The 26,993-nt window shown below is 40.9% G+C and overlaps 1 protein-coding gene across 1 annotated transcript; it reads right to left on the reverse strand.

Moving 5' to 3' along the window:
- Positions 1 to 762: 762 nt before the first annotated feature.
- LOC148017958 (uncharacterized) lies at positions 763 to 26,743 on the reverse strand. The gene is made up of 3 exons (XM_087661598.1): positions 26,465 to 26,743; positions 5,495 to 6,472; positions 763 to 2,536 (listed from the first exon to the last, which is right to left on the reverse strand). The coding sequence occupies exons 1-3, from the start codon at positions 26,588 to 26,590 to the stop codon at positions 1,184 to 1,186; spliced, it is 2,457 nt and encodes an 818-aa protein (XP_087517724.1). The 5' UTR covers positions 26,591 to 26,743; the 3' UTR covers positions 763 to 1,183.
- Between the last annotated feature and the right edge of the window lie 250 nt (positions 26,744 to 26,993).

The following is a 26,993-nucleotide window of genomic DNA, read 5'->3' on the forward strand; positions in this document are numbered from 1 at the left end:
TCACAATTTGCACTTCAAACAGAATTTACACTAAGAAGAGAAGAATCGGCAGAGTCTCGAGAGGGAAGTCTGTGTGTTGGATCAGGACAGCGTTCTATGTCCAATTTGTTGATCATTTTCCACGGTTCAAACAGAATTTACACTTAGAAGAGAAGAATCAGCAGACTCTCGAGAAGGAAGTCTGCGTGTTGCATCAGGACAGCGTTCTATGTCCAATTTGTTGATCATTTTCTAGGGTCAAAGCATGGTGGGGACACAGGATTCATGAAAGCATGGTGTCAACTCCAAAAGAACAAGAGAAGGGGCTCCACAACATTTCACTTTCATGTTGTCAGAAATAGAGAAATTAGTGAAAGTGAAAAATCTAAGGGCATTTTTTGTCCGATAAGACGTGCTACATTTTATATGCCAACATGGTCAGGTGGTAGACCCCTTTTGGAATGCTACGTTCAAATGCAGACGCATTTTATATGCTATCATACACTACATTCTGAATTACTATTTGTTCATTATTATAAACCCAGCATGCTAAAATAATATATCCTTATGGAACAAGGATCGATTTGCACATTCCAAAGATACAGCAACCTTTGTGCAGTAGAGCATACCACATTCTCAATTCATACAGTATACTGTGATATTCTCTACATTCAGAATGCATACCAGTATACTGTTCCACATTTATAGTGCATGCAATGGAGACCCAGCATAGTCAAATGATATACTCATTATGGGACCAAAATTGGTTTGCAGATGACAAAATTTCAAACAAATGCACTGCAAGCAGGTATTATAAAGTATGACACAGAGATGATAATCCAGATCAACTTTGAAAAGTTCAAATCATGTTAGTCGCAAGTCAAAAATATCTACAAAATGTTCCCAGAACTGGGCAACAACAAAGGCAGGTGCACTGTCCAAGTGTTATCAAAAACAGGCTAGGCACAAGGTATCCTGAATTTGGTTGTAGTCCACAGGATTTCTCTAAACTGAGAATTTCATCACCCTTCATACTGTTATCATAACTTTGTTTGCAATAGCTAAAATGCCATAGTAACTATTTGCATTTGAAATGCCATGGTAATGACAAATCTGGGACCAGCCCCCTCCCATTCTCTGCTCACTGTCATTACAACTTGGTTTGTAACATGCAAGAGCTGCACATATCCTGGACCATTTACTTTCACAGGTGACAAGACTGAAACCCATCTTTGAAGTGAGAAAGTGGAACCCACCACTCACCATCTTCTTTTTCACACTCGGTCATCACAACTTCATTGGCCTGTTCACTAAGCTGTACAAGAAACTCGTCCTCCCTATTTCCCTTGCGCCTGCTTATCAAACGGTCAACAAGGTAATATGGTTTAGTGTTATCATTTGAGCAGTTGTGCTCTTTCCCTGATGGAACTGTCTTGTTGGATTCAATCTCGTCTTTTCTGCCCTTTTTGGTGCGGGAAGAAGATGGAGTACACTTGGAAAGGCATCGATTATTGGAGATTTTTGCTTGGACAACTAAACTCATGCTTGGTTTTTTATGGCACTGAGAGCTCACATTGACCGGTGGTGTCAATGAAATATCTTGTGACAAAGCTTGCAGGCCACAGTTTTCTTCTGATTTCACTGCTGCTTTATTCCATGCAGAAAAGTTCTCATTTAGTGAATGTTTTGATTGAAGTCCTTGCGATGTTTCTTGATTAGAACAGTTCACTTGCATGCTCTTGGTGGGTATATCTGATGCCGAGGAATGCAGATTCGGACTGAGGGTATGAGTATCTTCTTGTCTTTCATCTAAGCTGTCAATTTCTTGCTTCACCTTGACAAGTGCAATGTCTGTAGTTTTGGGATACTCCCCCTGTATTTTGGGTGTTATTATGTTACTGGTAGTTATATGTGTGAGTTCATGCCTCCATCTAGCCTTGCCTCTTTGCTCAACCTGGATCTTTGACTTGAACATGGAGGTTGCATTAAGGGTGGCAGGCAACGCTGTTACTAGCATGAACCTTTTAGGCTGTTCATTAGGCACGTCACAAGATTCTGGTGGTAGCATTGCAGTACTCGGGGCCATAGCACCGCGCATTTTCTTTGAAGCAGATTGTGTATGGTGAGGTTGATGAGCATTCTTGGTTGGGCCATCATCCACCTTTTCCTTTTCAGATAATAACTGCTTGCCTTTAGAAGCATTCATCAGTCCTATATCCATCACCCGTGCTTTCATTTTCTTTTTAGGTGACATCACTTGTCTCGGTGTTTTCATTTTAGGTAACAACTGTTTGTTTGAAGAAGTATCACCCAGCTCTATAGCTCTGAATATGTGCACCTTGATCACCACTCTTGTTCTGTCCAGAACCTCAAAAATGCAAACATCTCCTTCCTCCAAGCCATGATCCACTGCAAATTTGCGCCACCCTCCACTAAGACCAGGATTATCACGATTTCCCAGCAATTTAGCTCGCCACTCTTTGCCAGAAGAATCAATTAATCTAGCTGGCTTTCTCTCGGATGTCAAATGTTTCTCTTTAAAGTCCCGTGGGATTCCCTGCAAATGTTTAACCAATCCTTTAGCTTGCCATCTCAATAACCTCTCTCTAAAAAAAAGGTGCATTACACACATTAATACCTTAGTAAACAGTCCCAAAACCCGAAATGCTACAAAGTTTTTGCATCCAATAGGCAAACCCACAAACTTTGGTTGGTTTCTCATCTATGAATGGATGGGCTGTACATAGTCCACTTGTGATCCTGATCAGTCAGTCTACCTTCAGCCATCAGCTGGTACTACATCCCCACTGTTGTCCACACCCTTACTGGCAAATATCACAGTTTGTGGAGCACTGTCCAGCCTTCTACTACTAAGGTGCTCAGCTGGCACTACATCCCCCACTGTTGTCCACACCCTTCCTGGAAATTGCTTTGGAGTTGTTAATCATCACCATGTTTTCCACTGTGCAGCTTCCGCCCAGCCTGTTCAGAGCAGACCGGTCATGCTCTCATTCTTCAATCAAACTCCTTCATCAACTATTGATCACCTTCATCTCTCAAACACCTCGTATCATTCTTCTCATTCTTCAATCAGTCTCCTTCTTCATCAATTGTTGATCACTTTCATCCCTCAAACATCTGGTGAATGCTTCTTGCAAGAGTGGTTCATGTGCTGCCTTTTGGAACTGATTATCCCTCCTTTATCAACGCTACATTAGGTACCTGCGTTTATTAGTTGTTTTTGCTCCTAAGGACATTCATCACCTTACACTTCATTCTCTCATTCTTCAATCAGTCTTCTTCTTCATCAACTGTTGATCACCTTCATCTCTCAAATGCCTAGTCTCGTTCTTCTCATTCTTCAATAATTCTCCTTCATCAATTGTTGATTACCTTCATCTCTTAAACACCCGGTGGACACTTCCCGCAAGAGTGGCTCATGTGCTGCCTTTTGGAACTGATTATACCCTCCTTATCAACATGACATTTGATACCTGTGTTTTTTAGTTGTTTTTGCTCCTAAAGGGCTACCTAAGAGTCACCAACATTCTTATGTTTTCTTCTCCAGTTGGCTACCCAACAGTCATCTTGACAACAGCCATCACCGAGGAGAGATTTCACCATATCCTTCATCTTCAAGAGCTCTGAAGCACTACGATTTTCTCCTCCACTGTTGTCCTTCATTTCTCAATGCATAGCTCAACATTCCCTTGCCCAAAGGACTGTGTTTCACTCCCTCAATAGAGAAGCTCTTTTCCTTGTTATCGACACCTTTGCCCGTAGGACTACATTCCACATTCCTTCTAGATGTTGCTGCTTTATCAGCCAGGACAATGCAGTGTATGTGTATGTATCTAGGAACTGTTAAGTCATTGAGAAAGAGCCTATGGATTGAGACAACAAGATCAAGGCTGAAGGCTGAAAATGCAAATTTGTATGTCTGCCAGGACAACAAGATATTATTTGAAATTGCTCCAAAAGGCCTCAAAATGCTGAGCAGGGATATTGGTTGAGACTGCTTTAGAAGGCCTCAAAATGTTGAGCAAGGCTGTGGACAACACCACTTCTAGTGAAGGACTGTTGGCAACTAATGGATGAGGATAGGCAAGGCAAATGCTAATGTAGCAGGCTGAAACACAGCAGCAAGCACAAAATCTCCACAAACATAGAATCTTACAAAACACGATGTAGTTTTAGCAATAACCTCAACTACTGTCCAAGACATTGAGTCATGTTTGAGGCCCAAAACTAGCGGATGGGAAGGCGATGGACTGCTAACAAAAGCAATGAATATGGCTGTTACAATGGCAGCCCCACATAAGGTACAATATGTGCTGACATGAGGTCTTTGACTCCATGTCTGAGGCCCAAAAATAGTGGATGGGACAGTAAAATGGATAATTACCAAAATCATGGCAAAAGATTAGACAAGATCATTAACTTGGTGTAGGGCTCACAAATAAGAGATGACAAACTGCAAAGAATTATTCCATGGCATGATGGCTAAAAGCTCTTCCATTGCAATCACCTATAGAGGAATTCTTCAAATGTCAAGCATTGAAACACTTCTTTCAGGGGAGGCATAAAACCTATTTTTTGTGTTGTGTGATAGCAAACAAATGACTTCCACTGCAATCATCCACACCCTGTGCCCCCCCGCCTTCTCCCCCACAAGAAGAAGAAGAAGAAGAAATTCCCACTTCAAGCAAGATTAACAGCCAATCTAGAGACTAGTTAGAGCTGAATTAACAACAGCTTGAAACAGTGAAATGCCCCAGAATATCTAGGACAACAATAGGTTCTATAACTAAATACTACATTGAGATAACTGTACATAGATAGCCATGATCATGAAAAACAAGTATAAGATAATCAAATGCAACAGCATTGAAACCATTAAGTTGTAGTTGGATCACTTTGATATATTGGAATGTTAAATTCCAATTGTGAGTGTATTATTTTCGTGACAGGTTTTTAGGGACATTCCGAGATGTTTGGATGTTTTCTCTATGTTTTGCAATTTGTATTGCTACATGTTTTGTGCTTGACAATCATCACATCCAGACCAACTCTCATGCAATAGAAAAGGTCCTTTGCATGTAACATGTGAGATGAGCCTTCAGCCCAGCCAAAGGTATGCAGAAGCAGGATCAGAAGATTATGCACAACAATTGCCATATGTGTGGCTCATATGTCAATTTGACTTAAGGGTGTTTTTTTTTTTTTTTTGGTGGGGGCATTGCCCAAGCAAACGCCAGGGTCCATCTTAGAGTTTGTGTTTTGGGGGGGGGGGGGGGGGGGGGGGGGGGGGGGCGTGTTATATGACCTTGTGTGGATCCTGCTCCATCTCAGAGGCTAAAGAACCAAAAATCATGATACAAATGCCTGGGTTGGTTTCAGATTTATTTGTATACACTATTTAGTCTACTTCTAAGGTTCCTTCTAATGCTATTTAGTCTACTTAATAAGAAACAGCTAAACAGAAATAATAAGATAGTCATAGCTTATAACTCACCAGCCAAAAACCTCTATAAACGTGCGAAGTTTTCATAATTTTGCAGAAGGCCGGTCTCTGAGTCTTGAAAGCTTGAGCCGCATTGATTGCACCCTCTTGTTCAGCTTGTGTTATAGGACGTCGTCGTGAGACAAGTGTGCTTGACCTTTGCCTAATCACTTCTGACTCAGAGAAATCCTCTTCAAAATTAGTGAAATTTGTTTCATTGTGAGATTTTTCCGTCACATCCTGACTAACACTGAGAGCTGGAAATTTCTGAACTGGCATGCGCTTTGCAATCTCTCTTAGGTTTTGGAGTTTGCAAGGCTGGTTCATGACACTGTCCAATGTACACTCCATAGGGAAAAGTGCCCTTGCTGGTGCTCTTTGCTCTTCTTCTAAAACCACGAAGTTGTCCGTGTCTACTTCAGGTTTTATAGCTGGTACTTCCTGGCTTCGTAGCTCCAAGAATGCTTCCAAGAGCGATTGATCCATGTTGGTATCATGTTCCTGGTCAACGTCTGCTTCAGAACTGACTGTCATAATTTGCTTGTTCAAGGCTTGTGCCTTTTCTGTCATTTCCTTACTGCGTTTGGTCAAGACTGGGTGACCCAACCTCATCTTTTTGCTCTTCATGTCAAGGGAGAGAAGCCCTGCAGCTTCATTGTTTTTTCTCTTGCCACATTGATTGGTAGCAACAACATTTTCCAGAGGAACTGATTTCTCCATACCCCCTTTTCCAAAAATTTGGACGACAAACTGATTTATAGAGGTCATTTTGAAAATGATAACATCACCTACTACAAGTGAATGATCATTTGCAAACTTTCTCCATCCTGTTTTAAAGCCCAGACTTGAGGTTTTCCAGCCTAGGATGCTCACTGGCCATGTTTTCCCACTTGGACCCTCCAAAGTTACAGGTTTGTGTGCTGCTATTGTTTCTGGACTTTTTGGAACATATCTTTGCAGGTAGAGTTTAACAAATGCGCTTGGAATTTGCTGAAGAAAAGTACAACACAAAAAAGTTCTCACAACATTCGAAGGCACGTGAGTTATAAAGGCAAGAAGCATCTCTCTCTCTCTCTCTCTCTCTCTCTCTCTCTCTCTCTCACACAAAGATTCCTGAAATGAAAGAATGATCAATGTACAAGAGGCAACACTCTCTTTTCTATATAAAGGGGTAATTATATTTATCACTGAAAATTTACAGGAGTCACATATGAGCTAGATGGACAGCAAAGTAATGGAGGAAACTGTCATATGCCATGAGACCAAATCCTCCCAGAGGAGAAGCCCTGCATGCTGTACTCCGGCTAGAAAGTGGCCATTGGCAGCATTTTCCCTGAAATCCAGGAACAAATAACTGTTTACTTATGTGTAACCGAAGTCCACACACAAGTGAGGAATGAAGCCCCAAACCTGTCTAGCAATTAGGCAAGAAAAACGAAATGAGCAAGTGTCCTAGCACATGTACAAAAGACACATCGACCACCAAAGATCTTGTGACGTTGCAGCATATCCCTTGTGGGAAAAACCCCAATAAAAAAGTCTCCATATAAAGACTTTCCCCTAGTATGAAGCTTAGGCTTCGACAATTGAAGCAATCGCTCAAAATACTTTTTTTTTCTTTTTTGCTTTCTCAGTTCAGTCATCCATCTTATAAAAACCCTGACTGGTTGATCAATCTCAGCTCGCAATGAGTAACCTTTTGTCCAGAGTCGAGGGGATGCCAAGTAGTGAAGCAACCAGATGTGACCAAAACCTCAACTTGAAATAAGTTAGCCTCTTGTCCAGAGTCAAGGGGATGCCAAGAAACAACGAAGGAAAGAAGAAAATCTCTCTCTCTCTCTCTCTCTCTCTCTCTCTCTCTCTCTCTCTCTCAGCCGATGACCATGCCACCACCTAAATCATCTCATTTGAACTTTCTCGTTGTGTGCCGACAATAGCAAACTCTCTCAATGGCAAAAGCAAGAAATTTCATGAAGCACAGCAAGAAAATTTATGAAATGCACAAGAGATTTCAAACTCATCATCCAGAGTATTTCAAGCTCTATAATTTGTTACTCCATAGCCGTTGATCACAAAAGATGTCAAACTTGGATGCTGCTCTCTAAACCTGCTGCTCTCTAGACCATGTAGTGGCTGATTCAAACTATTGGCTGCAATAAGTCCTCAAGCTTTCCATAGGTAGCTCTCTAAACCTGCTGCTCTCTAAACCATGTAGTGGCTGATTCAAACCATTGGCTACAATAAGTCCTCAAGCTTTCTATAGGTAGTGTCATTCCTCGCAAATCTCGTGAGACAATAATTGTAGACATCTGCAAGCCCACATTATGATAAGAACCTTCATTCGTTCAACATATGGTCGATATAAAAGTGGGCTACGAAACGAATCTTCCTAATATCTTTGATGTCATATGAAAGATCCAACATTATAAGAGAGCAAAGAGGTCAAGTGATATCTCTCTAAGCTGACGAAATGTTGCAGCCATTAAGAAACTCTTTTTGTCAGTGGTGTACATTTCATGAGGGTTAGGCTTTGTATTGGGCGCCTTCATGGGCTGGTCTTGCCCTAGAGTCTATACACACTCGACTCCTCCACTATTGTCACATCGGATCACATCAACTTGGAAAGGGAGTCTGGAGGTGTTGCTGGTCTATGTGGTTTGAACGTTACAAATCTTGTATTTTGTTATGGATTCCATTGCCTTTTCACTTATTGTTTGCGCTCGTGTTCTCTTTCACCGTTCAGCAATTGTAATTCTTTCACTGCCGTAGCTTATTGTCCCACTTCTATCTTGTCTGTTCAAGGCTTTTACAACCCATTTGTAGTCTTCCATTTGTATTAAGCATGCAAATGGTAGAGACTTTGATTTGAGGATCAAAATATATTTTCGCTGGTTTGGTAAATATCGTGGGTATTTAAAACATTGGTCATGTACAGTAGTGGGTGCCACATTTAGGCCATATTACTATATTGTTTAAGGAAGGGTCAAAATTTATCTTCCCAATAACAACCATCATGATTTCATATGTATGCATATTCGAGATCCTTTACATTCTAATCATCACACAGACCTGATAAGCAAACGATTCTGTCTTGCTATGGTGCCTTGGCCATGCTACTGGATGTATACAAAGAGTGTAGTTGCATGGAGAGATTAAAGAATCATACGAGTCTTTTGTTTACAATTGATCAAAGACAAAGACCAAGTAACAAGTTAACTACCTTTTAGCAAACTAATTGTCGAACCATCAAAGAACTCCCGCTAACTCATAAATCGACTCAACGACATGATAGTCGGTTACACGAGCTTAAGAAAATACCCATAATATAACATAATAAATGTCCTAATATAGCATGAAAATAAAGCCTATGATATATTTAATCAACGCAAAGCTAACAAACAAAGTGTGTTTTGGATGTCTCAATAAGCTCCTATACATGCCTAACATCTTGACTCTCTTGCTAACAAAGTTCACAATAGAAACTTACTTAAGATACTTATCTCAAGGATAACCTTATGCAATTTGCTAAAAAGAAATTCTTTTTGAAAGAAATTCGAAGTGCAAATGTTTTGTATGAAAAAGAAACATTGTGCCTTTACAATTGAAAGGGAAATACTCTAGGCATTTGTTTTATTCATATATGTCTAAATATTTCCCAAGAGGTTCCATATCCATCACTTTTAAGTTTACAAAACTCAATGTTTGTTACACAAACCACATCATATGAAAAACTTTGTAGCCTTACGTGGGTCCCTACCCACGTCAATGTGTTTATTTTGCATCCCCCTTGTAGCAAGGAGACTAGTTCTTTTGACACATTATGAAGATGTTAAATCAAGAATACCTCAACTATACACTCTTAAGAGGTTTCTTTCACGTTACAATCTACATGCAAGGTTTGCCAACAAAGATACTTAATTGCTACCTCTTTTACAACTTCTAGCTATCAAGTACATCCAAGCTCAATCGTGAAACTACCTACAAGAAAAAACGTATATAAAGAACTGCTATAACCCTAGCTCTTTGCGTAGGGACAAATTTGTAAATAAAACTACTATAATCCCACACTGTGGAGACTCGAGAGAGTTGTTATGCGGAAAAAATATGTTTTATCTCCCAAGATCAGAGATCTCGGGTGGAATTCTCTTTGTTTGTGTTGAGCAAATATATGATAGGCCATTTTCCTCTAAAAGTCTTCATGTTAACAAGCATCTACAACAATGGTGTGAAGATATGCTAGGGTTTGCACTCGCCATAGAAGTATGTGCTATATGAGCTTGTTACGTCCAATTCTCCAAATGTACTATTCTATAATGCTGCCAATGACCTCGCACCTTTCAAAATTATCCACTCTAAGAGAGATCTCGGGTGGAATTCTCTTTGTTTGTGTTGAGCAAATAAGATATGCTAGGGTTTGCACTGAGAAAACACAACATGTACGACCAAGACTACAACACAAAGACTCAAACACAAACAAGTAAAACTCAAGGCCTGTACGACCAAGACTAAACACAAAGACTCAAACACAAACAAGTAAAACTCAAGGCCTAAACGCAAAACACAAACACAAAAACAAACATAGAGAGAAAAAACCCTTAAGTGACTAAATGCTATAAATGAATGTAAAAGCATACAAAATGCCCAAGGGCAAAGCAATGCAATGTCAGAGAGTGACGCCCAACAACAGAGACGGAACCCAAGTATCAAGAAACTCAGGCAACAACTGTGGATGACGCTTGATGATGAGGGCGATAGCAAAAAACTGCAAATGTGGCAGTAGAAGGACCGCCTGCAGGAGCAAGAACACAACTAGCTCTTGCCTACAAGTAGCAAGGCCAAACACTGATGCTATGGAAGAAAACTACCATTTGGCTATTGAGGGTCAAATGCAAGCTAGAGAAGGGAGCAATGTCAGAGAGTGACGCCCAACAACAAAGACGGAACCCAAATACTATGACCACCAATTAAAGTGTGGAAGATGATGAAAGCACCAAACAATGATCACCAGAGTATCTAGAAACTGAGGCAACAACTGTGGATGATGCTTGATGATGAGGGCGATAGCAAAAAACTGCAAATGCGGCAGTAGAAGGGCCACCTGGAGGAGCAAGAACACAACTAACTATTGCCTACAAGTAGCAAGGCCAAACGCTGATGCTATGGAAGAAAACTACCACTTGGCTGTTGAGGGTGGTCAAATGCAAGCTAGAGAAGGGAGGGCGGTAGCAAAAAACTGCAAATGCAACAGTAGAAGGGCCACCTAGAGGAGGAAAAACACAACAAACTGTTACCTACAAGTAGTAGCAGGGCCAAACGCTGATGCTATGGAAGGAAACTACCACTTGGCTGTCAAGGGTCAAATGTAAGCTAGAGGAGAGAGTTGACGATGGCTAATTGGACTGAACACAATAGGAGGGAGGGCACCGAATAGTGGGCAATAACTATAGAAGAAGGTGCAAGCATTGCAAGGGCTGATGGAGTGGCAATAGTCGCAAAGGATAGACCGTCACGTGGATGAAGGCTAATGGCTAAAACTTACACTAACAAAATAAGGTTGAATGGTGGACAACGTATCTATTTATAGACATTGAAGGATACCCGAAAAAATTAGTGTTTTGAAAAACCATTAAAACTCTCTTGAACCATGCACCAAATTTGTATTTTTCATTAATTAAGCTTGTTTTGGGGCTATTTAGCTCAACAAATCACCCTTTCAAGCCCAAAACTAAGCCTAGAAGCAAAGATTGGCAAGTTTACTCCAAGCAACCAAGGTATCGGACAAAGGGTGCACGTTGATTGCCCAGTGGCTTACCAAGACTATAGAGGCAATGATTATCTTACCAAGGGATTCCAACTAGTTACTCCAAAGAGGATAGGGCATCGAACAGACCATGCTCGTAGCTACCCAATGGCCTACCAAGCCCTAATGAAACTACATTGAACTTTCCTTTTCTTGGATGGAAAGTTAATTTTAGGGGATGGTAGCTGATTTAGTAACAGTGACCTAGAAGACAAGAGTAGAGATGGTACACCCAACACATCACAAAATAATACAAGCATACCCAACCACTCAAGGATATCAATGACGAGGGAAAGGTAATGAAATATCATGGAAAAAAGAATGGTGGTGTACAGTAATCCACCGATGGAAACAACTTAGAATCAGTCCAGTGGTGCTCTGCACAATGGGATGCATAGTATGCTATATGTTGAAGAATGCTCATGCAACGGGTGTCACGGTTCATGATGAGTTGGTTATTTGACAGAGAGCGGGATTGGCTTCTCGTCTAAGCTCACAGAGAGCGGGATTGGATTCCCTGCCTTTGGCAGTCTAGCCGAAGGCAGGGAATCCATGGTCACATATGTTCAGAGGCACTTTTGACAGGATGGTCTTGTATGCTACTAAGATATTGAGAGACATTCTTGACAAATATTGAGAGTTGCCATGATTCTTATCTATTTTCAAGAGCTGATATGATCGACATTGACATCAAGTTCTTCTCTCCAAGGCACCTTGGTGGTGACTTGCGCACCCGCTAGTTGGGTATCCATAGTTCTACTCCAGTGATCCTTGTTGTATTTACTATAATGGGACATTATCATTGTATATTGTATTGAATCGAATCACCCATGATCTAAGAGAGGGTATTAGTAGATATGTCAATTTATAGTGAGCTATTGGAAGACCCAGATATGGCAAGTTTTAGTGCAGAAATTGCAAGTTAGAACACTACGGGGATATCAAACCCAAAAACATTGCGGTTGAGGATTGGGATGAACTGGATGAGCTATACAAGTCACAATCATATTATCACTCTCTAAGCAAGTTCACTACAATGTTGTAACTAAAAATCAAATTGCGTATGAGCTTTGGACATAAATTAAGAATCTTTATGACAAGCAAAGTCCCGCATCTCAAATGTATTGGTTGAAACAGTTGATGGATCTTTGCATGAAAGGACTTCTATATCTGCCCACTTGAATGAGTTTCACTCCATCATCAACCATTTAGCTTCACAAGAAATAGAGTTCAAAGATACTTTACATCTTTTATTTCCGCTTGATATTTTACCCGAGTTGTGGGACACTTTTTATAAGGCTCTCTGTACTAAGGATGGTTTGAAATTGTAAGATGTTGAGAGTGCCCTCTTGACAAAAGAGGTGAATAGAAAGAATGTGGATGCTTCCTGTATATCACATGCATTGACTCTGAAAGGAAGGCAATATGGAAATGGCCATGATAGAGACTCTAACATGTCTCAATCTAGGACACATAAACAATCTCGCAATAAGTCCCGTAGCCGTAAGTCCGGTCCTACTTATCATTATTATGAAAAAGCAAGTCATATTCAGCCAAAATGCCATAAAATGCCCAAAGACGAGCGCAAGGAAAAGAAAAAAGGTAAAGTGCAAGAAAAGAATGATATTCACATTATGCCTAGCAAGTTTAGCATCAAGATTGAGAAGATTAATGTAGTGCAAACTAATGTATATGATAATCTTATACTAGTAGCCTCTTCCTTGGATGCTTCACAACTAACTGGTAGCCTCTTTCTTGGATGCTTCACAACTACTCAATGTTGGTTGATAGTGCAGCCTAATGTATATGATGATCTTATATTGGTAGCCTCTTTCTTGGATGCTTCACAACTAACTTATGCTCTATCAAGCTATACTCAATGTTGGTTGAGAGATTCAAGGGCTTCCTTTCATGTGACCCCTCATAGAGAGTCGTTTCACTCCTATCGCAGTATAACTAAATCTATCAATTTGGATAATGACCTGGCACTGGAGATAGTTGGTATTGGTGATATCCAACTGCAGTTTGGTTCAACCAACATGTTCACTCTGTTAAGAAACCCTTCACCCGCAATTTGTGTTTTTGCATTTTTGCATTTTGCGTTTAGGGTTTGCAACCCCAAAAAGGGGCACCACCCTAGATTGAATGTGCCTATTTATAGGCCACTCTCGTTTATTTCTTACGACTAATTCATTCAGTCTGTCACCACTTCTCTCCAGCCTCTCCACAACCCTCACACCCCTTCAAGAGAACATTGTGGTTCGTGGTTTGTGGCTGTCTTCATCATCTTCCTTGTGCTACGGCACCCTTGTTCCCTTGTATGACATTCACTCCATGATTCAGAACTTCATCATTCCATTCATCAGAGTTTCTTCTTTCTTCTCTTCTCTTCTCCATGTTTGCCGAGTTTACTCCGTGCTCCTTCCCGTGAACCATACTGTCTCGTCGGTACATCATCTTTTGACATGGTATCAGAGCCGGATCTACTCAAACAGTGGAAAAGACCCTCCACTCCAATGATGACAAAGACTAGTGACGGGTCCGTCAGCATCCACTTCTCTTCTTCTTCCACTACATCAAAATCTTGTTTTTATAGGTTTCAGGTGTTTTCAGCTCGCTGCCCACACACTCTGTGTTCCTTCTCGTGAACCCTACTGTCTCATCGGTACGTCATCTTTTGGCATGGTATCAGAGCCAGATCTGCTCAAACAGTGGAAAAGATCCTCCACTCCAATGATGACAAAGACTAGTGACGGGTTCGTCGGCATCCACTTCTCTTCTTCTTCCGCTATATCAAAATCTCGTTTTTATAGGTTTCAGGTGTTTTCAGCTTGCTGCCCACACCCCTTTCGCGGAGAACATCGTAGTCTCAACTATCCCTTGCTGTCATCTACTGCTTGGCGCCTATTTCCAGCCTTCCACCCGCAATTTGCACGACTGTTGCTGATCACTCTCCATTCAGAAAGTAATCTCATTTTTGCAGATTTCAAGTATCTCAGCTTGCTGCCCATACCCCGGATACAGAGAACATCATGGTCCAAGCTGGCCATTGCTGTCTATAACAATCTGATGCATGTTTCCAACCTACCACACATTGTTCGGAGCTGATTTCAGCATACTCATTGCTATTGCTGGTTTTTCCTACGTTTTTAATCTTTCTTCTCCAGTTTGTCACACCGGTACCATGGCATCTCCACCGACAGATTGTCCTTCTACTAGTCCTACTACTTGTGGCAAGAACAATGATTCCACCGATGGCTATCGACATCGACCTTTGCTCCCCACCCCCCCGAAGTATATGCGTCTCCCACCTGGTACTTCTTGTGCCACCTCTCTTTTTGGACCACAGAGATCGTTGCATCGACTATCAGAGTATTATGCTCAAGGCAATAAGCCACATCCGACGTGCACAAAATCCTTCCGAGCACACGAAGGCTCTAAGACCTTACGAGGCGATAAGCCCTCCTGGAGACCACCCCACTACCAGAAGGTTTCCTCCATCCACTTCCAAGTACAGTGGCTTTCACGGCCCACATCTCCTCCACAGTCCACTCTCCTGAGAGCCTGCAACCATTCCCCACCCTTGGCTCATCCTGAGCCTCCTTCTTCCCCACCCTCTTCCACTCAAGTTCGAGAGGCCACTTCTGGGTGCTTTCTAGCTTCTTCTTCTGAGCCCCAAATACCTTGTTCTGCACGACCGGTGACACTTTCTTAATCATCATATGCTTCGCAGTCGGTGAGCCATGAGTGGTTTGATTCCCTTTCTCTCTCAAACTGGGATTCAGAGGGGGATTTTCCTTCCAACATGGAGTCACGAAGCTGGTGGCTTCTCTCCTCCCGAGGTTGAGTTTCAAGTTCTACATCTCATCCTTTCTCCTAACTATCTTCAAAGGTCTCCTTTCAAGTGGTATTCTCAAATTACAAGGTGGATCTTCATCATCCCTTGGTCAGCATGGAGCCCACTTGTGAGATCAAGTACGAGCATATCCTTATGGTTCTCAGCACCACACAAAGTCCGACATTCCTCCTATGCATTGCATGTTTTCATCATCTTTGTACTAAGGCACTTGGACAAATGAACAATTTTCCCACGAGAAACACTATCCAAGTGGCACCTACTGCATGAGCATTCTTCAGCATGTAGCATTGCATCTCCACCTCACTCTTCTCTTGTTTCCTTTTTTGGGCCTGAGAGGGGATGTTGAGAAACCCTTCACCCGCAATTTGCGTTTTTGCGTTTCTATGCTTTGCGTTTAGGGTTTGCAACATTGCATGTTTTCGTTATCTTTATACTAAGGCACTTAGGCAAGTGAACAATTTTCCCATGAGGGACACCGTCCAAGTGGCACCTGCTGCATGAGCATTCTTCAACATGTAGCATTGCATCTCCACCTCACTCTTCTCTTGTTTCCCTTTTTGGGCCTGAGAGGGGATGTTAAGAAACCCTTCATCCGCAATTTGCGTTTTTGTGTTTCTGCATTTTGCGTTTAGGGTTTACAGCCCCAAAAAGGGACACCACCCTAGACTGACTATGCCTTTTTATAGGCCACTCTCTCATTCATTCCTTACGGCTAATTCATTCAGTCCGTCACCTCTTCTCTCCAATCTCTCCACTACCCTCACACTCCTTCAGGAGGACATTGTGGTTCGTGGCTCGTGGCTGTCTTCATCATCTTCCTTGTGCTACGGCACCCTTGTTCCCTTGTATAACATTCACTCCATGACTCAAAACTTCATCATTTCATTCATCAGAGTTTCTTCTCTCTTCTCTTCTCTTCTTCATGTTTGCCGAGTTCACTCTGTGTTCCTCCCCGCAAACCCTATTGTCTCGCTGGTACGTCATCTTTTAACACTCTTCATGATATACGTCATGTACTGGCTCTCACAAAGTCTTATCTCTACTAGCACCTTGGATGATGCAAGTTATATTGTCTCTTTTGGTGATTCCTCATGACTGGATCTATCCGTTTAGATAATGACCTAACACTAAAACTAGTTGGTATTGGTGATATCCAACTGCAGTTTAGTTCAGGTAAAATATTCACTCTTCATAATATATGTCATGTACCGGGTCTCACAAAGAGATTTCTCATGGAAGATTACTCGTAGGAATCTTGTTATTGCACGTGGTGCTAAGTCTAATACCCTCTATCCTTTGCTTATATCTGGATCAATTGACCATGTTTTGGATGTGGCTGCAATCCCACATGCATCTCTTTGGTATCGTCGCCTTGGGCACATGTCTTTGAAAGAAATAAAAATGTTTACTATTTTGTAATATCTTTTGCCACTAGACTATTAAGTGTTTTGAGTATTGTGATCATTGTTTATATGGCAATCAAACCATAGTACGCATAAAAAGTTTGGCATTAAGCGCATGGGTGAGCCTTTGGCTCTTGTTCATTCTAATGTATGTGGTCCCATGCCCTATCAACAACTAGGTAGCGTGAAGTACTTTGTCACATTCATTGATAATTACTCGCATGAGATCTAGGTTTACCTAGCGTTGGCTTGCTCTTGTTGAGAACCAATCTGAATATAGGTTGAAATGCTAAGGTTAAATAATGGAAGTGAGTATGTTTCAAAAGTTTTTGAGCAATTTTATGATGAGAGGAGTATTAAGCGTCAATTGACCCCCCCTTATACCCCTCTCCAAAATGGTATTACCGAACGCATACACAAGACAATTCAAAAGAGAGTCTATAGTATGCGTAAACAATACGATTCAAGAGAGTCTGTAGTATACTTAGCCAAACATGCTTACCACAACACTTTTGGACTGAAGAGTTACTATTGCCATATACTTGATTAACCAATCCCCTTGTACTACTATTGATTGCGAAGTTATCGAAGAGATATAGATTAAAAAACCTCCATCATATACTCATTTATATGTCTTTGATTATAAGGCATTCTACCGTGTTCCCAAGGACAAGAGCAATAAGCTAGATCCTAAGTCTATGAAATCTATATTTTTCTTGGTTAGAGGAATGCAAGTGAGATGGTCCATCGCCTATGGGATCCACAAGTTTGTAGGGTTGTCTATAGCCATATAGTTTTCCATGAGAAAATATGCATAAGTAGCTCCTGAAAGATCACCCTAAGTCCGTGAAATACATCTTTCTTGTAGGGTTATCCATAGCCATTTAGTTTTCCATGAGAAAATATGCATAAGTAGCCTGAGCCAGTTATTGAGATGCTCAGGATGATCTTTTAGGAGGAAACTCCTACTCCTGTACAACCAGCTAGAAAACCTGCAGCAATTAATGCCCCACTGGCCCAAGATCCGCATCTAGTGCAAGATCGGCCTATTTTGAGACGCTCTACTAGAGCTAGATGTCAACCTAAGCACTTAACATTCTCCATGGATCATGTTATGGTGACAAATATAGGTGAACCTCTCTCTTATGATGAGGCCATATACAGAGATGATAATCACTCATGGGACAAGGCTATGCTATGAAAGTTTAACTCCTTATAGACTAACCATACGTGAAATTTGGTTCCTTTGCCTAGTGGCAAGAAGGCATTGCCATATAAGTGGGTTTACAAGTTTAAAAGAATCCCTAGATACCCTAAGTCCACTTATAAGGCCAAATTGGTAGCCATGGGTTTCAAGTAAAAATATAGTCTTTTCTGGTATGGTCAAAATAACGACCTTATTCTTGGTACTAGCCTTGGTTGCTCAGCTAAATCTGGACCTTTATCAGATGGATATCAAGACGGATTTTCTACATGGGAACTGGTATGAAGAGATTTATATGCAATAGCATAAGGGCTTTGAAGAAAAGAACAAGAAACACCTTGTGTGCAAGTTGAGAAAAAACCTTTATGACCTTAAGTAAGCACCTAGGGAATGGCACCACAAGTTTAATACTTTTATGCGTCCACAAGGATATAGCCATAGTGCTATGGATCCATGTTTATACACAAAGAAAGCTCGTGATGACAGCCTTATGATTTTGGTACTCTATGTGGATGATATACTTATTGCTGGAAGCGCTCATGATGAGCTAGATGCCTTGAAAACTCAACTCAAGAAGAGCTTTGAGATAAAGAACGTGGAACAAGCCTCGCATATACTTAGGATGTGCATCACGCACGATCGCTCTAAGGGACTCCTTTATCTATCACAAAAGAAGAGCTTTGAGATAAAGGACGTGGAACAAGCCTCGCATATTCTTAGGATATGCATCACGCATGATCGCTCTAAGGGGCTCCTTTATCTATCACAAAAGGAGTATATCCAAAAAATTCCTGGGCGGTTTCATATACAAGATGGTAAGCATGTGTCCTCTATCTTCTCATGTGAAGGTTAGTCATGCCAATTGTCTACAGACCGATAGGCAAGACCAAGATAGCTAAGATCCCTTACACATCCGTCGTGGACAGTTTAATGTATGCCATGATAGCCACTCGTCTTGACATAGCATTTGCAATGGGAGTTGTGACATGCTATATGAATGCACTTGACAAACGACAATGAAATGGCGTAAAGGATATCTTGAGGTACATGAAGTACACAACAGCTATGTGTATATGTTATGGTGGCCAAGATACAAGAGTCATAGGGTATACTAACTCTGATTATGTAAGACGTACAAATAGTAGGAAGTCCACATCTGGCTATATTTTTACTTCTACTGGAGGTGTTGTTTCTTGGATTTCAAGGGTACAAAAATGTACAATCCTCTCTACTACCGAGACCGAGTATGTCGTAGCCACTGAGGCTTGTAAGGAGGCTTTCTAGTTAGGCCCATTATCCACAGTCTAATGAGAAAAGAGTCGACATAAAAAATACCAATATGCCATGATAGCTACTCATCTTCACATAGCATTTGCAATGGAAGTTGTAGCACACTATATAACTACACCTGGCAAACAACATTGGAATGCCGTAAAGGGTATCTCTAATGAGAAAAGAGTCTACATGAAAAATACCAATATGCCATGATAGCTACTCATCTTCACATAGCATTTGCAATGGAAGTTGTAGCACACTATATAACTACACCTGGCAAACAACATTGGAATGCCGTAAAGGGTATCATGAAGTACCCGAAGGACATAGTAGTTACGTGCATATGTTATGGTGGCCAGGATACAAAAGTCATGAGATACACTAACTCTAGTTATGCATAGCATGCAAACAGTAGGAGATCCATCTCTGAAGCCATGTCTTCAGCTTTACTGGAGATGTTATTTCTTGGATGTCTAGAATACAAAAATGCACGGCCCTCTCTATCACCAAGATCAAGTATGTTGTAGCCACTGAGGCTTACAAGGACGCTCTTTGGTTTAGGACGATTGTCTGCATTCTGATGAGTAGAAGGTTGAGATGACCAAGATCTCTTATACATCTACCATGGGTAATTTATTGTATGACATAATAGCCACTCGTCCTGACATAGCATTTGCAATGGAAGTTGTGGCACACTATATAGCTATACCTGGTAGACAACATTGGGATGCCGTAAAGGGTAAACAATAGAAAATCCACCTCTGAAGCCATGTCTTCAACTTTGCTAGAGGTATTATTTATTGAATGTCTAGAATACAAAAATGCACAGCCCTCTCTATCACCAAGATCGAGTATGTTGTAGCCACTGAGGCTTACAAGGAGGCTCTTTGGTTAGGCCGATTGTCTGCAGTCTAATGAGTTCTGGCTGAGATTACAAAGATCTCTTATACATCTACCATGGGTAATTTATTGTATGACTTTATAGCCACTCCTCCTGACATAGCATTTACAATGGAAGTTGTGGCATACTATATAGCTATACCTGGCAGACGACATTGGGATGCCGTAAAGGGTATCATGAGATACCTGAAGGACACAACAGCTATATACATATGTTATGGTGGTCAAGATACAAGAGTCGTAGGATATATTGACTCTAATTATATAAGACATGCAAACAATAAGAAGTCCATCTCTGGCTATATATTCACCTTTGTTGGAGATATTTCTTGGATATCCAAGGTACAGAAATACATGGCCCTCTCTACTACTAAGACCAAGTATATTGCAATCACTGAGACCTACAAGGAGGTTCTCTGATTAGGGCGTCTAATGGCAGATCTTGATATTACTGATGTGGTCCCTACACTGCATTTGGATTCTAGAGTGCTATGCAATTAGCTAAGAATCCAATCTTCCATGCAAAAACGAAACACATTGAGATGCATTACCACTTCATCAGAGAGATCATTTTGAAAACAAGTCTATTGACCTTATCAAGATCTCAATTGACTAAAATCTTGCATATCTAGATGCTTACGAAAAGTCTCTCAACAGAGCATTTTGTCTTTCTTAGAAAGTTTATGGGCATCGTCGGATAAGATTATATCTCATCCTATTATACTTATGTACATTTATACTTTGTCACTTTTTTCACGTTCTCTTCTCACTAGGGACACATTTGTCTTTTAATGAAAGGTTGTTAGGGGTAAAGACACGTGTATAGCCGCTCATATATTACTACACTAACAATATCCACAAACATGTACACTACAAGTGGTGAATGCCCATCACTATGACTTCATTCTTTGTTCTTTCAATTGATATTTGAATAAAGGAATGGCTGATCAGACATTGTGACTATTAGAGTTCCCACAACTTGTGTCTCTCTATCTTGCTATTGCTCCTTCTACCATAGCTCTTGCCTTCACTTTTTTCTCATCCTGTTGTACTTATGTACATTTATACTTTCACTTTTTTCACATTCTCTTCTCACTAGGGACACATTTTCCTTTAAAGTGAAAGGTTGTTAGGGATAAAGGCACGTGTGCATAGCATGAGACTTACCAAGTATGTTGCAATCACTGAGACTCACAAGGAGGTTCTCTGATTAGGGCGTCTAATAGCAGATCTTGATATTACTAATATGGTTCCTACACTGCATTTGGATTCTAGAGTGCTATGCAATTAGCTAAAAATCCAATCTTCCATGCGAAAACGAAATACATTGAGATGCATTACCACTTCATCAGAGAGATCATTTTGAAAACAAGTCTATTGACCTTGTCAAGATCTCAATTGACTAAAATCTTGTATATCTAGATGCTTACGAAAAGTCTCTCAACGGAGCATTTTGTCTTTCTTAGAAAGTTTATGGACATCAGATGAGATTATGTCTCATCCTATTATACTTACTTATGTACATTTATACTGTCACTTTTTTCACGTTCTCTTCTCACGAGGGACACATTTGCCTTTAAGTGGAAGGTTGTTAGGGATAAAAACACATGTATAGCCACCCATATATTACTACACTAACAATATCCACAAGCCTATACATTACAAGTGGTGAACACCCATCACTATCACTTCATTCTTTATTTCTTCAATGATATTTGAATAAAGGAATGGTCGATCACACATTGTGACTATTAGAGTTTCCATATCTCATGTCTCTCTTGCTCTTGCTCCTACCATAGCTCTTGCTTTCACTTTTTTCTCATCTTATTGTACTTATGTGCATTTATACTTTCACTTTTTTCACGTTCTCTTCTCACTAGGGACACATTTTAACCTTTAAAGTGAAAGGTTGTTAAGGATAAAAGCACGTGTGCATAGCAGCCCGTATATTACTACACTGACAATATCCATAAACTTGTACATTGCAAGTGACAAATTCACATCACTATCACTTCATTCTTTATTATTTCAATGACATTTAAATAAATAAATGGCTGATCATACATTGTGACTGTTAGAGTTCCCACATCTTGTGTCTCTCTCTCTTCCTCCTGCTTCCACCTGTGTACTTCCACTCCAAGCTCACCCTCTTCAAGATATCCTTGCGTATGAAATATCATGAGAGGAAATTGTGAGTATCCAAGGATATGTGAAAGGTCCTATGTTAAAGGGTGGCATTCCCCCTAACAATGCACCAAGAGGTGGAGTAAATGGAGGGTAGATAGATAGCGGGATGGAGAAAGAGAAAGTGTTAAGAGAGAAGATCAAAGATCCAATTCCTAGTATGCTTTGAGCAAAAAGTGGAATGTCGTAGATATGCTAGCTGAGATAAAGAAGATGGATCACTAGATATATTGAATGTCGTAGTCTGTCCAAGATCCGAGAAAAGAGATAGTCTCACCAATCAATCCAAATGGAGTAGCAGCACTCATTGGAGAAGTGTAAACCTTAACTGTATGTGATATACAAGTACTCCTCAAACTCTTCATCTGTAAGATGATCAAAACAAAAAGTAAAAGACGGTAAAAGTGAAGGTATGTCTAGCTACTCCTCAAGACTATAATGCCTTCTTAGAGCCTTCAATGATAGAGAAGCCTGATAGGCTGTCATAGGATTCTTGGAGCCTTCAATGATAGAGAAGCCTAATAGGGCGTCCAAGATTAAAGAGATAGATAGTCTCACCAATCAATCCAAATGGAGTAGTAGCACTCATTGGAGAGGTGTAAACCTTAATTGTATGCAATACGCAAGTACTCCTCGAACTCTTCATCTATAAGATGATCAAAACAAAAAGAAAGAGTGATAAAAGTGAAGGTATGTCTAGCTGCTCCTCAAGACTATAATACCCTCCTAGAGCCTTCAATGATAGAGAAGCTTGATAAGATGTCATAGGATCCTTAAAAGAAGGTGCATGAGACATTATGAGTCAAAATCAAGTCATGTGTGAGTTTCACACAAAGACTAGCCTCCACAATCACTGCAAGATACTCTTTAGAAGAGCACTACAAGGACTCAAGGACTCATGGAGGAGTGACAGCAATTGCAAAGAACAAACCACCACATGGGTAAAGGCTAATGGCAAAAATTTACACAAAAAAAATGAGACTGAATAGTGGATAGCCTATCTATTTATAGATATTAAAGAATGCTCCAAAAAATTAGGACTTTAGGGACCACTAAAACTCTCTCAAATCACGCACCAAGTTTGTATTTTTCATTAATTAAGTGTGTTTTCGGACTATTTCGCTCAACATATGGCTTGCTAACTAGTCTTTGAGGGGTTTGGAGATGGAATTCTCTTTGTTCCTACTAGGAAAATGTTTGATAGGCTATGCTCCTCTAAAAAGTTTTGAAGTGGAATTCTCTTTATTCGTGCTGAGCAAATATTTGATAGGCTATACTCCTCCAAAAGTTCTTATATTGTCAAACTAGCCCCTTGTCTATGACCCAATCTATGCCTCAACTCTTAAACATTCCAATTTACTCTATTTCGAGCCACCTATGTCTCTGTAGTTTCTCCCGATCCTTGTGTTACTCCATGCACTATCTTTCACGATGATTACACGCTGCTCTAAACAAAGAAAAATAACTCCAAAGGAAGGAAAGGAAGAGAGAAGCATGGAATGAGAAACGGGATAAATTGGGGGTTCATTCTTTCCCGTTTTTGCCCGTCTCTGCTTGAGTCCTCTCTATTAAGACGGGAACCAGGCGGTCTTGCCTAATTATTTGTCGTTGATAATATAAAATGTAACTGCGGTTTTATAAACCGTGAGTGTTCCGCCATTCCCGAGCTAAAGATTTAATATTTCTAGAGGTCGGATTATATAATTCACGTGTGCTATTTCTATTTGAGGATGAGATGCGTAGCGAACCAGCCACCCAGATCGCAACGTCGTCTAGTTTAGGTCCATTTGAGCCAGCGAAAAAGGCTATTCTGCAGGTAATTGTGCACAATACATGTGATTCTAGCATTATGCAATGGATAACCTCTAGGTCATTATGCGATTCGTGTGTAGTATTCAACCAACGATGTGCAGGTTTTAGGCTTTTTTGAGACTACAGTATAGGACATTTCGCAACCTTATTCTTCTACTTGGCTGTTATTGGAGTACTCAACAACCATTATACTTATCATGACATATATCATTTATTCTTCTTCTCAACTGTGATTGGACTACAACAAGGGCAGGACCTGCAGCAAAATAGCTATAATTATTTGCACCGTACACAGCAATCAGCACCAAGCGATTAGCAACGCGCAATTTGGGGGCATCTTAGCATGTGTATAGGTTTGTAGCAGGAATTACTCTAAAGCTAGGGCACTTCCAGCAGCAAATAGTCTGAAATTTGGGGAAGAAAGGGGCAAGTTTTCACGTTTTCTCAAAATCGAGAACAGTAGCTTTTGGGACGAGATAACAGCCCGAAACGTCCCCTACCCGTTTCTTAATCTAGGGGTTGCGGGAACTTGTATTAACCAGTTCCTATGACCCGGAATGGCTGTTCCCTGTTACTATGATTTGGATACAGCCACTAGCGTTGGACTGGCCAGGGGATCCAACACAAACTTGGAAGTGCCGGCAAAATTGACGACAATTGCAGTCATGCGCAGAATCAGCAAAGCACGTCGATAACCTATTTCTTAAAGTAACTTAATCCAGCATGCCGCTTGGTTACGTCTCGCCCGAATACTTCCATCTTTTTTTCTTAAAGTAATAGGTAAATGGTACTAATTACGAAAATTAGTACAAGATTACAAATTTACAGGGTGCAGGAAGGCTCTAAGTTATCATGCATACTTTTTTTTAAGTACAAAAGTCACACGAGAAAAGAAATCAGGGGAGGGTCACTAAATTCCTCTATAGACAAAGTATCAACATGCAAAATAAGATCAAGCTATCACTGAAGAAGTCCTTTCAGCCTCATAACATGGCTTTGGATGCCCCAGGCAAAATAAAAAATGAATGTATTGCGAGTGACCCAAATATGCCAGCAGCCCTAGATTCTAAGAAAGTGAAATACCATCTTCATGTGGGGTTTCACCAAACCATGGCGCTTAGGCTTACCAAAAACCCAATCAAAAGGACGCATCCTAGTGCCCACCATAGCATGCCGGGTGTTAGAAACAGGGAGCCTGAGCAAAAGGACAGGAGATAATCTGTCTTTTCGCTTTCCCAGCCTTGTGTATATTGTGCTGCCAAAAAAGCAAGGGTAGCGCCACACAAGGGACTCGATAGACTTGCTTGAAGTCATGCAAGTCCAAGCTCTTCTCGTACGACACCTTCTACAGCTTTATTGCTATTATAGACTCAAGGTTCCATGATCCATCACTTGCTAGACAGCAATGGTATTGTGCAGCCAAAAAACCAAGGACAGTGCCACATGAGAGACTTTCTTAAAGTCTTGCTAGTCGAAGCCAGCCTCCTGAGTCCTGTACCGTGTATAGATCTCTTCTTACTTGCTATAAATGCAAGGCAATTATACTGTACAGCCAAAAAGCGGAGGATGGATCTATATTCTATAACTCTCATTCTTTTTATAACCCAAGCTTGGGAGGGTAGATGTATATCTATTGCTCTCGTTCCTTTTATAACCCAAGCCTCACTTGCTTGCCACAGTGCTGCAAATGCCCTGCATGGCACTTAGTATATTTTCACCGTTAACCCTAGCCTAGCTGAGAAAGACCATAGCAAGGAAACAAATGTAGAAAACTTGATGGAAAAGAAGGGACGCAAGCTTTTCGTACTTGGCCAGACAACTTTACATGTGTTATTTCTACTTCATGGCTTCAGCAAACATAGTACCTCATGGAATGGTTAGGAGAAAACGTCTCGTTGCCAAGGGGGTTGTAGCCCTAACAACCCCTCAAGTGGTTTGAGTGGGGGGTGTATACAAGGTGCGTGAGCTGAAATTTTGGATACATCCCTGAGATATCTTTCAAATTTCAAACCTTGTGAGGAAAATTTTAAAAAACAGGAAAGAACTCATTCATGAATGATGAAGCATCTGCGCATCAACATAATGTTGGGTGGCCTAGACACTTGGGCAAATATCTGCACCACACATCAGTCTTCTGACTGTGTTCAGAATGGTGTATAACCAGCCTTATATTGTTGTTGGATTTTTTTACCCAATGGGCCACAGATAAGGAGGAACTTTTCCCTCGGCCAGGGAAGATTGAGAAGTCCCACAACGTTATTAGGAAATGCTTGGAAAGTACAGTCGTTGCAAGAAGGAATCGTCACCGATAAGGCTTGGAACATCGCACTGATACATCACGAGTTATAGGCCTAAGGCAAGAAGACACCATCACTGACAACATTTTGACTGCATTGATGCAGAAAGAGCAATGGCATGAGTTATGTTTTGATGACAGCACTCCTGCCTCAAACATGTATCTTGCTTCAAGTATTCTTCGAAGAGACTCGAATGAAAGTGCGCTTAAAATATGGAATACACCAAATAATAGATGGAGAAGGCTTACCATCCAACAGTTAGAGTATGAGCCTTCCATGCTACCAGAGACAACCTTGCAAAAGGACGGAGGCCGAAGCTGTGCTGCAGTAAGGACATGGTGACGGGATGAGGAGCTCGCCTGCTGCTTCTCCATGCTTTGAACTGGTGAGGCAGCGTGGAACGATCCTGGAAAATGACCCGGGAAGGCGATCAGCGATCAGCCAGTGTGTACCATCAGCGGAGTAGAAAGAGTAGTTACTCTCTCTCTCCCTCTCCCTCTCTTCGGACCATCTCTCTCTCTCTCTCTCCCGCCATCCTTCCAACGGCTAAGATTTAGTCCTAGTGCTCCACTTCCCATAAATAGTTTTTCAAAACATAATCATGTTTAAATAACATTAAGAGTAAAACGAGTGCTAAACGTTACTCCCATTAAGCAAACGCATTAATGGTGGAGGGTACGTACTAGTTATGGTCTATATAATCTCTCAATCTTTTTGGAGTAAGGATATGCTCAGGTCAATTGTATTATTGTTGCAAGCCATACTTGCGGGTGTCCT

Source organism: Lygodium microphyllum, chromosome 21 (genome assembly GCF_053477565.2).
Source record: "Lygodium microphyllum isolate KBCC chromosome 21, Lygodium_microphyllum_v1.1.10, whole genome shotgun sequence".
NCBI classification, from domain to species: Eukaryota; Viridiplantae; Streptophyta; class Polypodiopsida; order Schizaeales; family Lygodiaceae; genus Lygodium; species Lygodium microphyllum.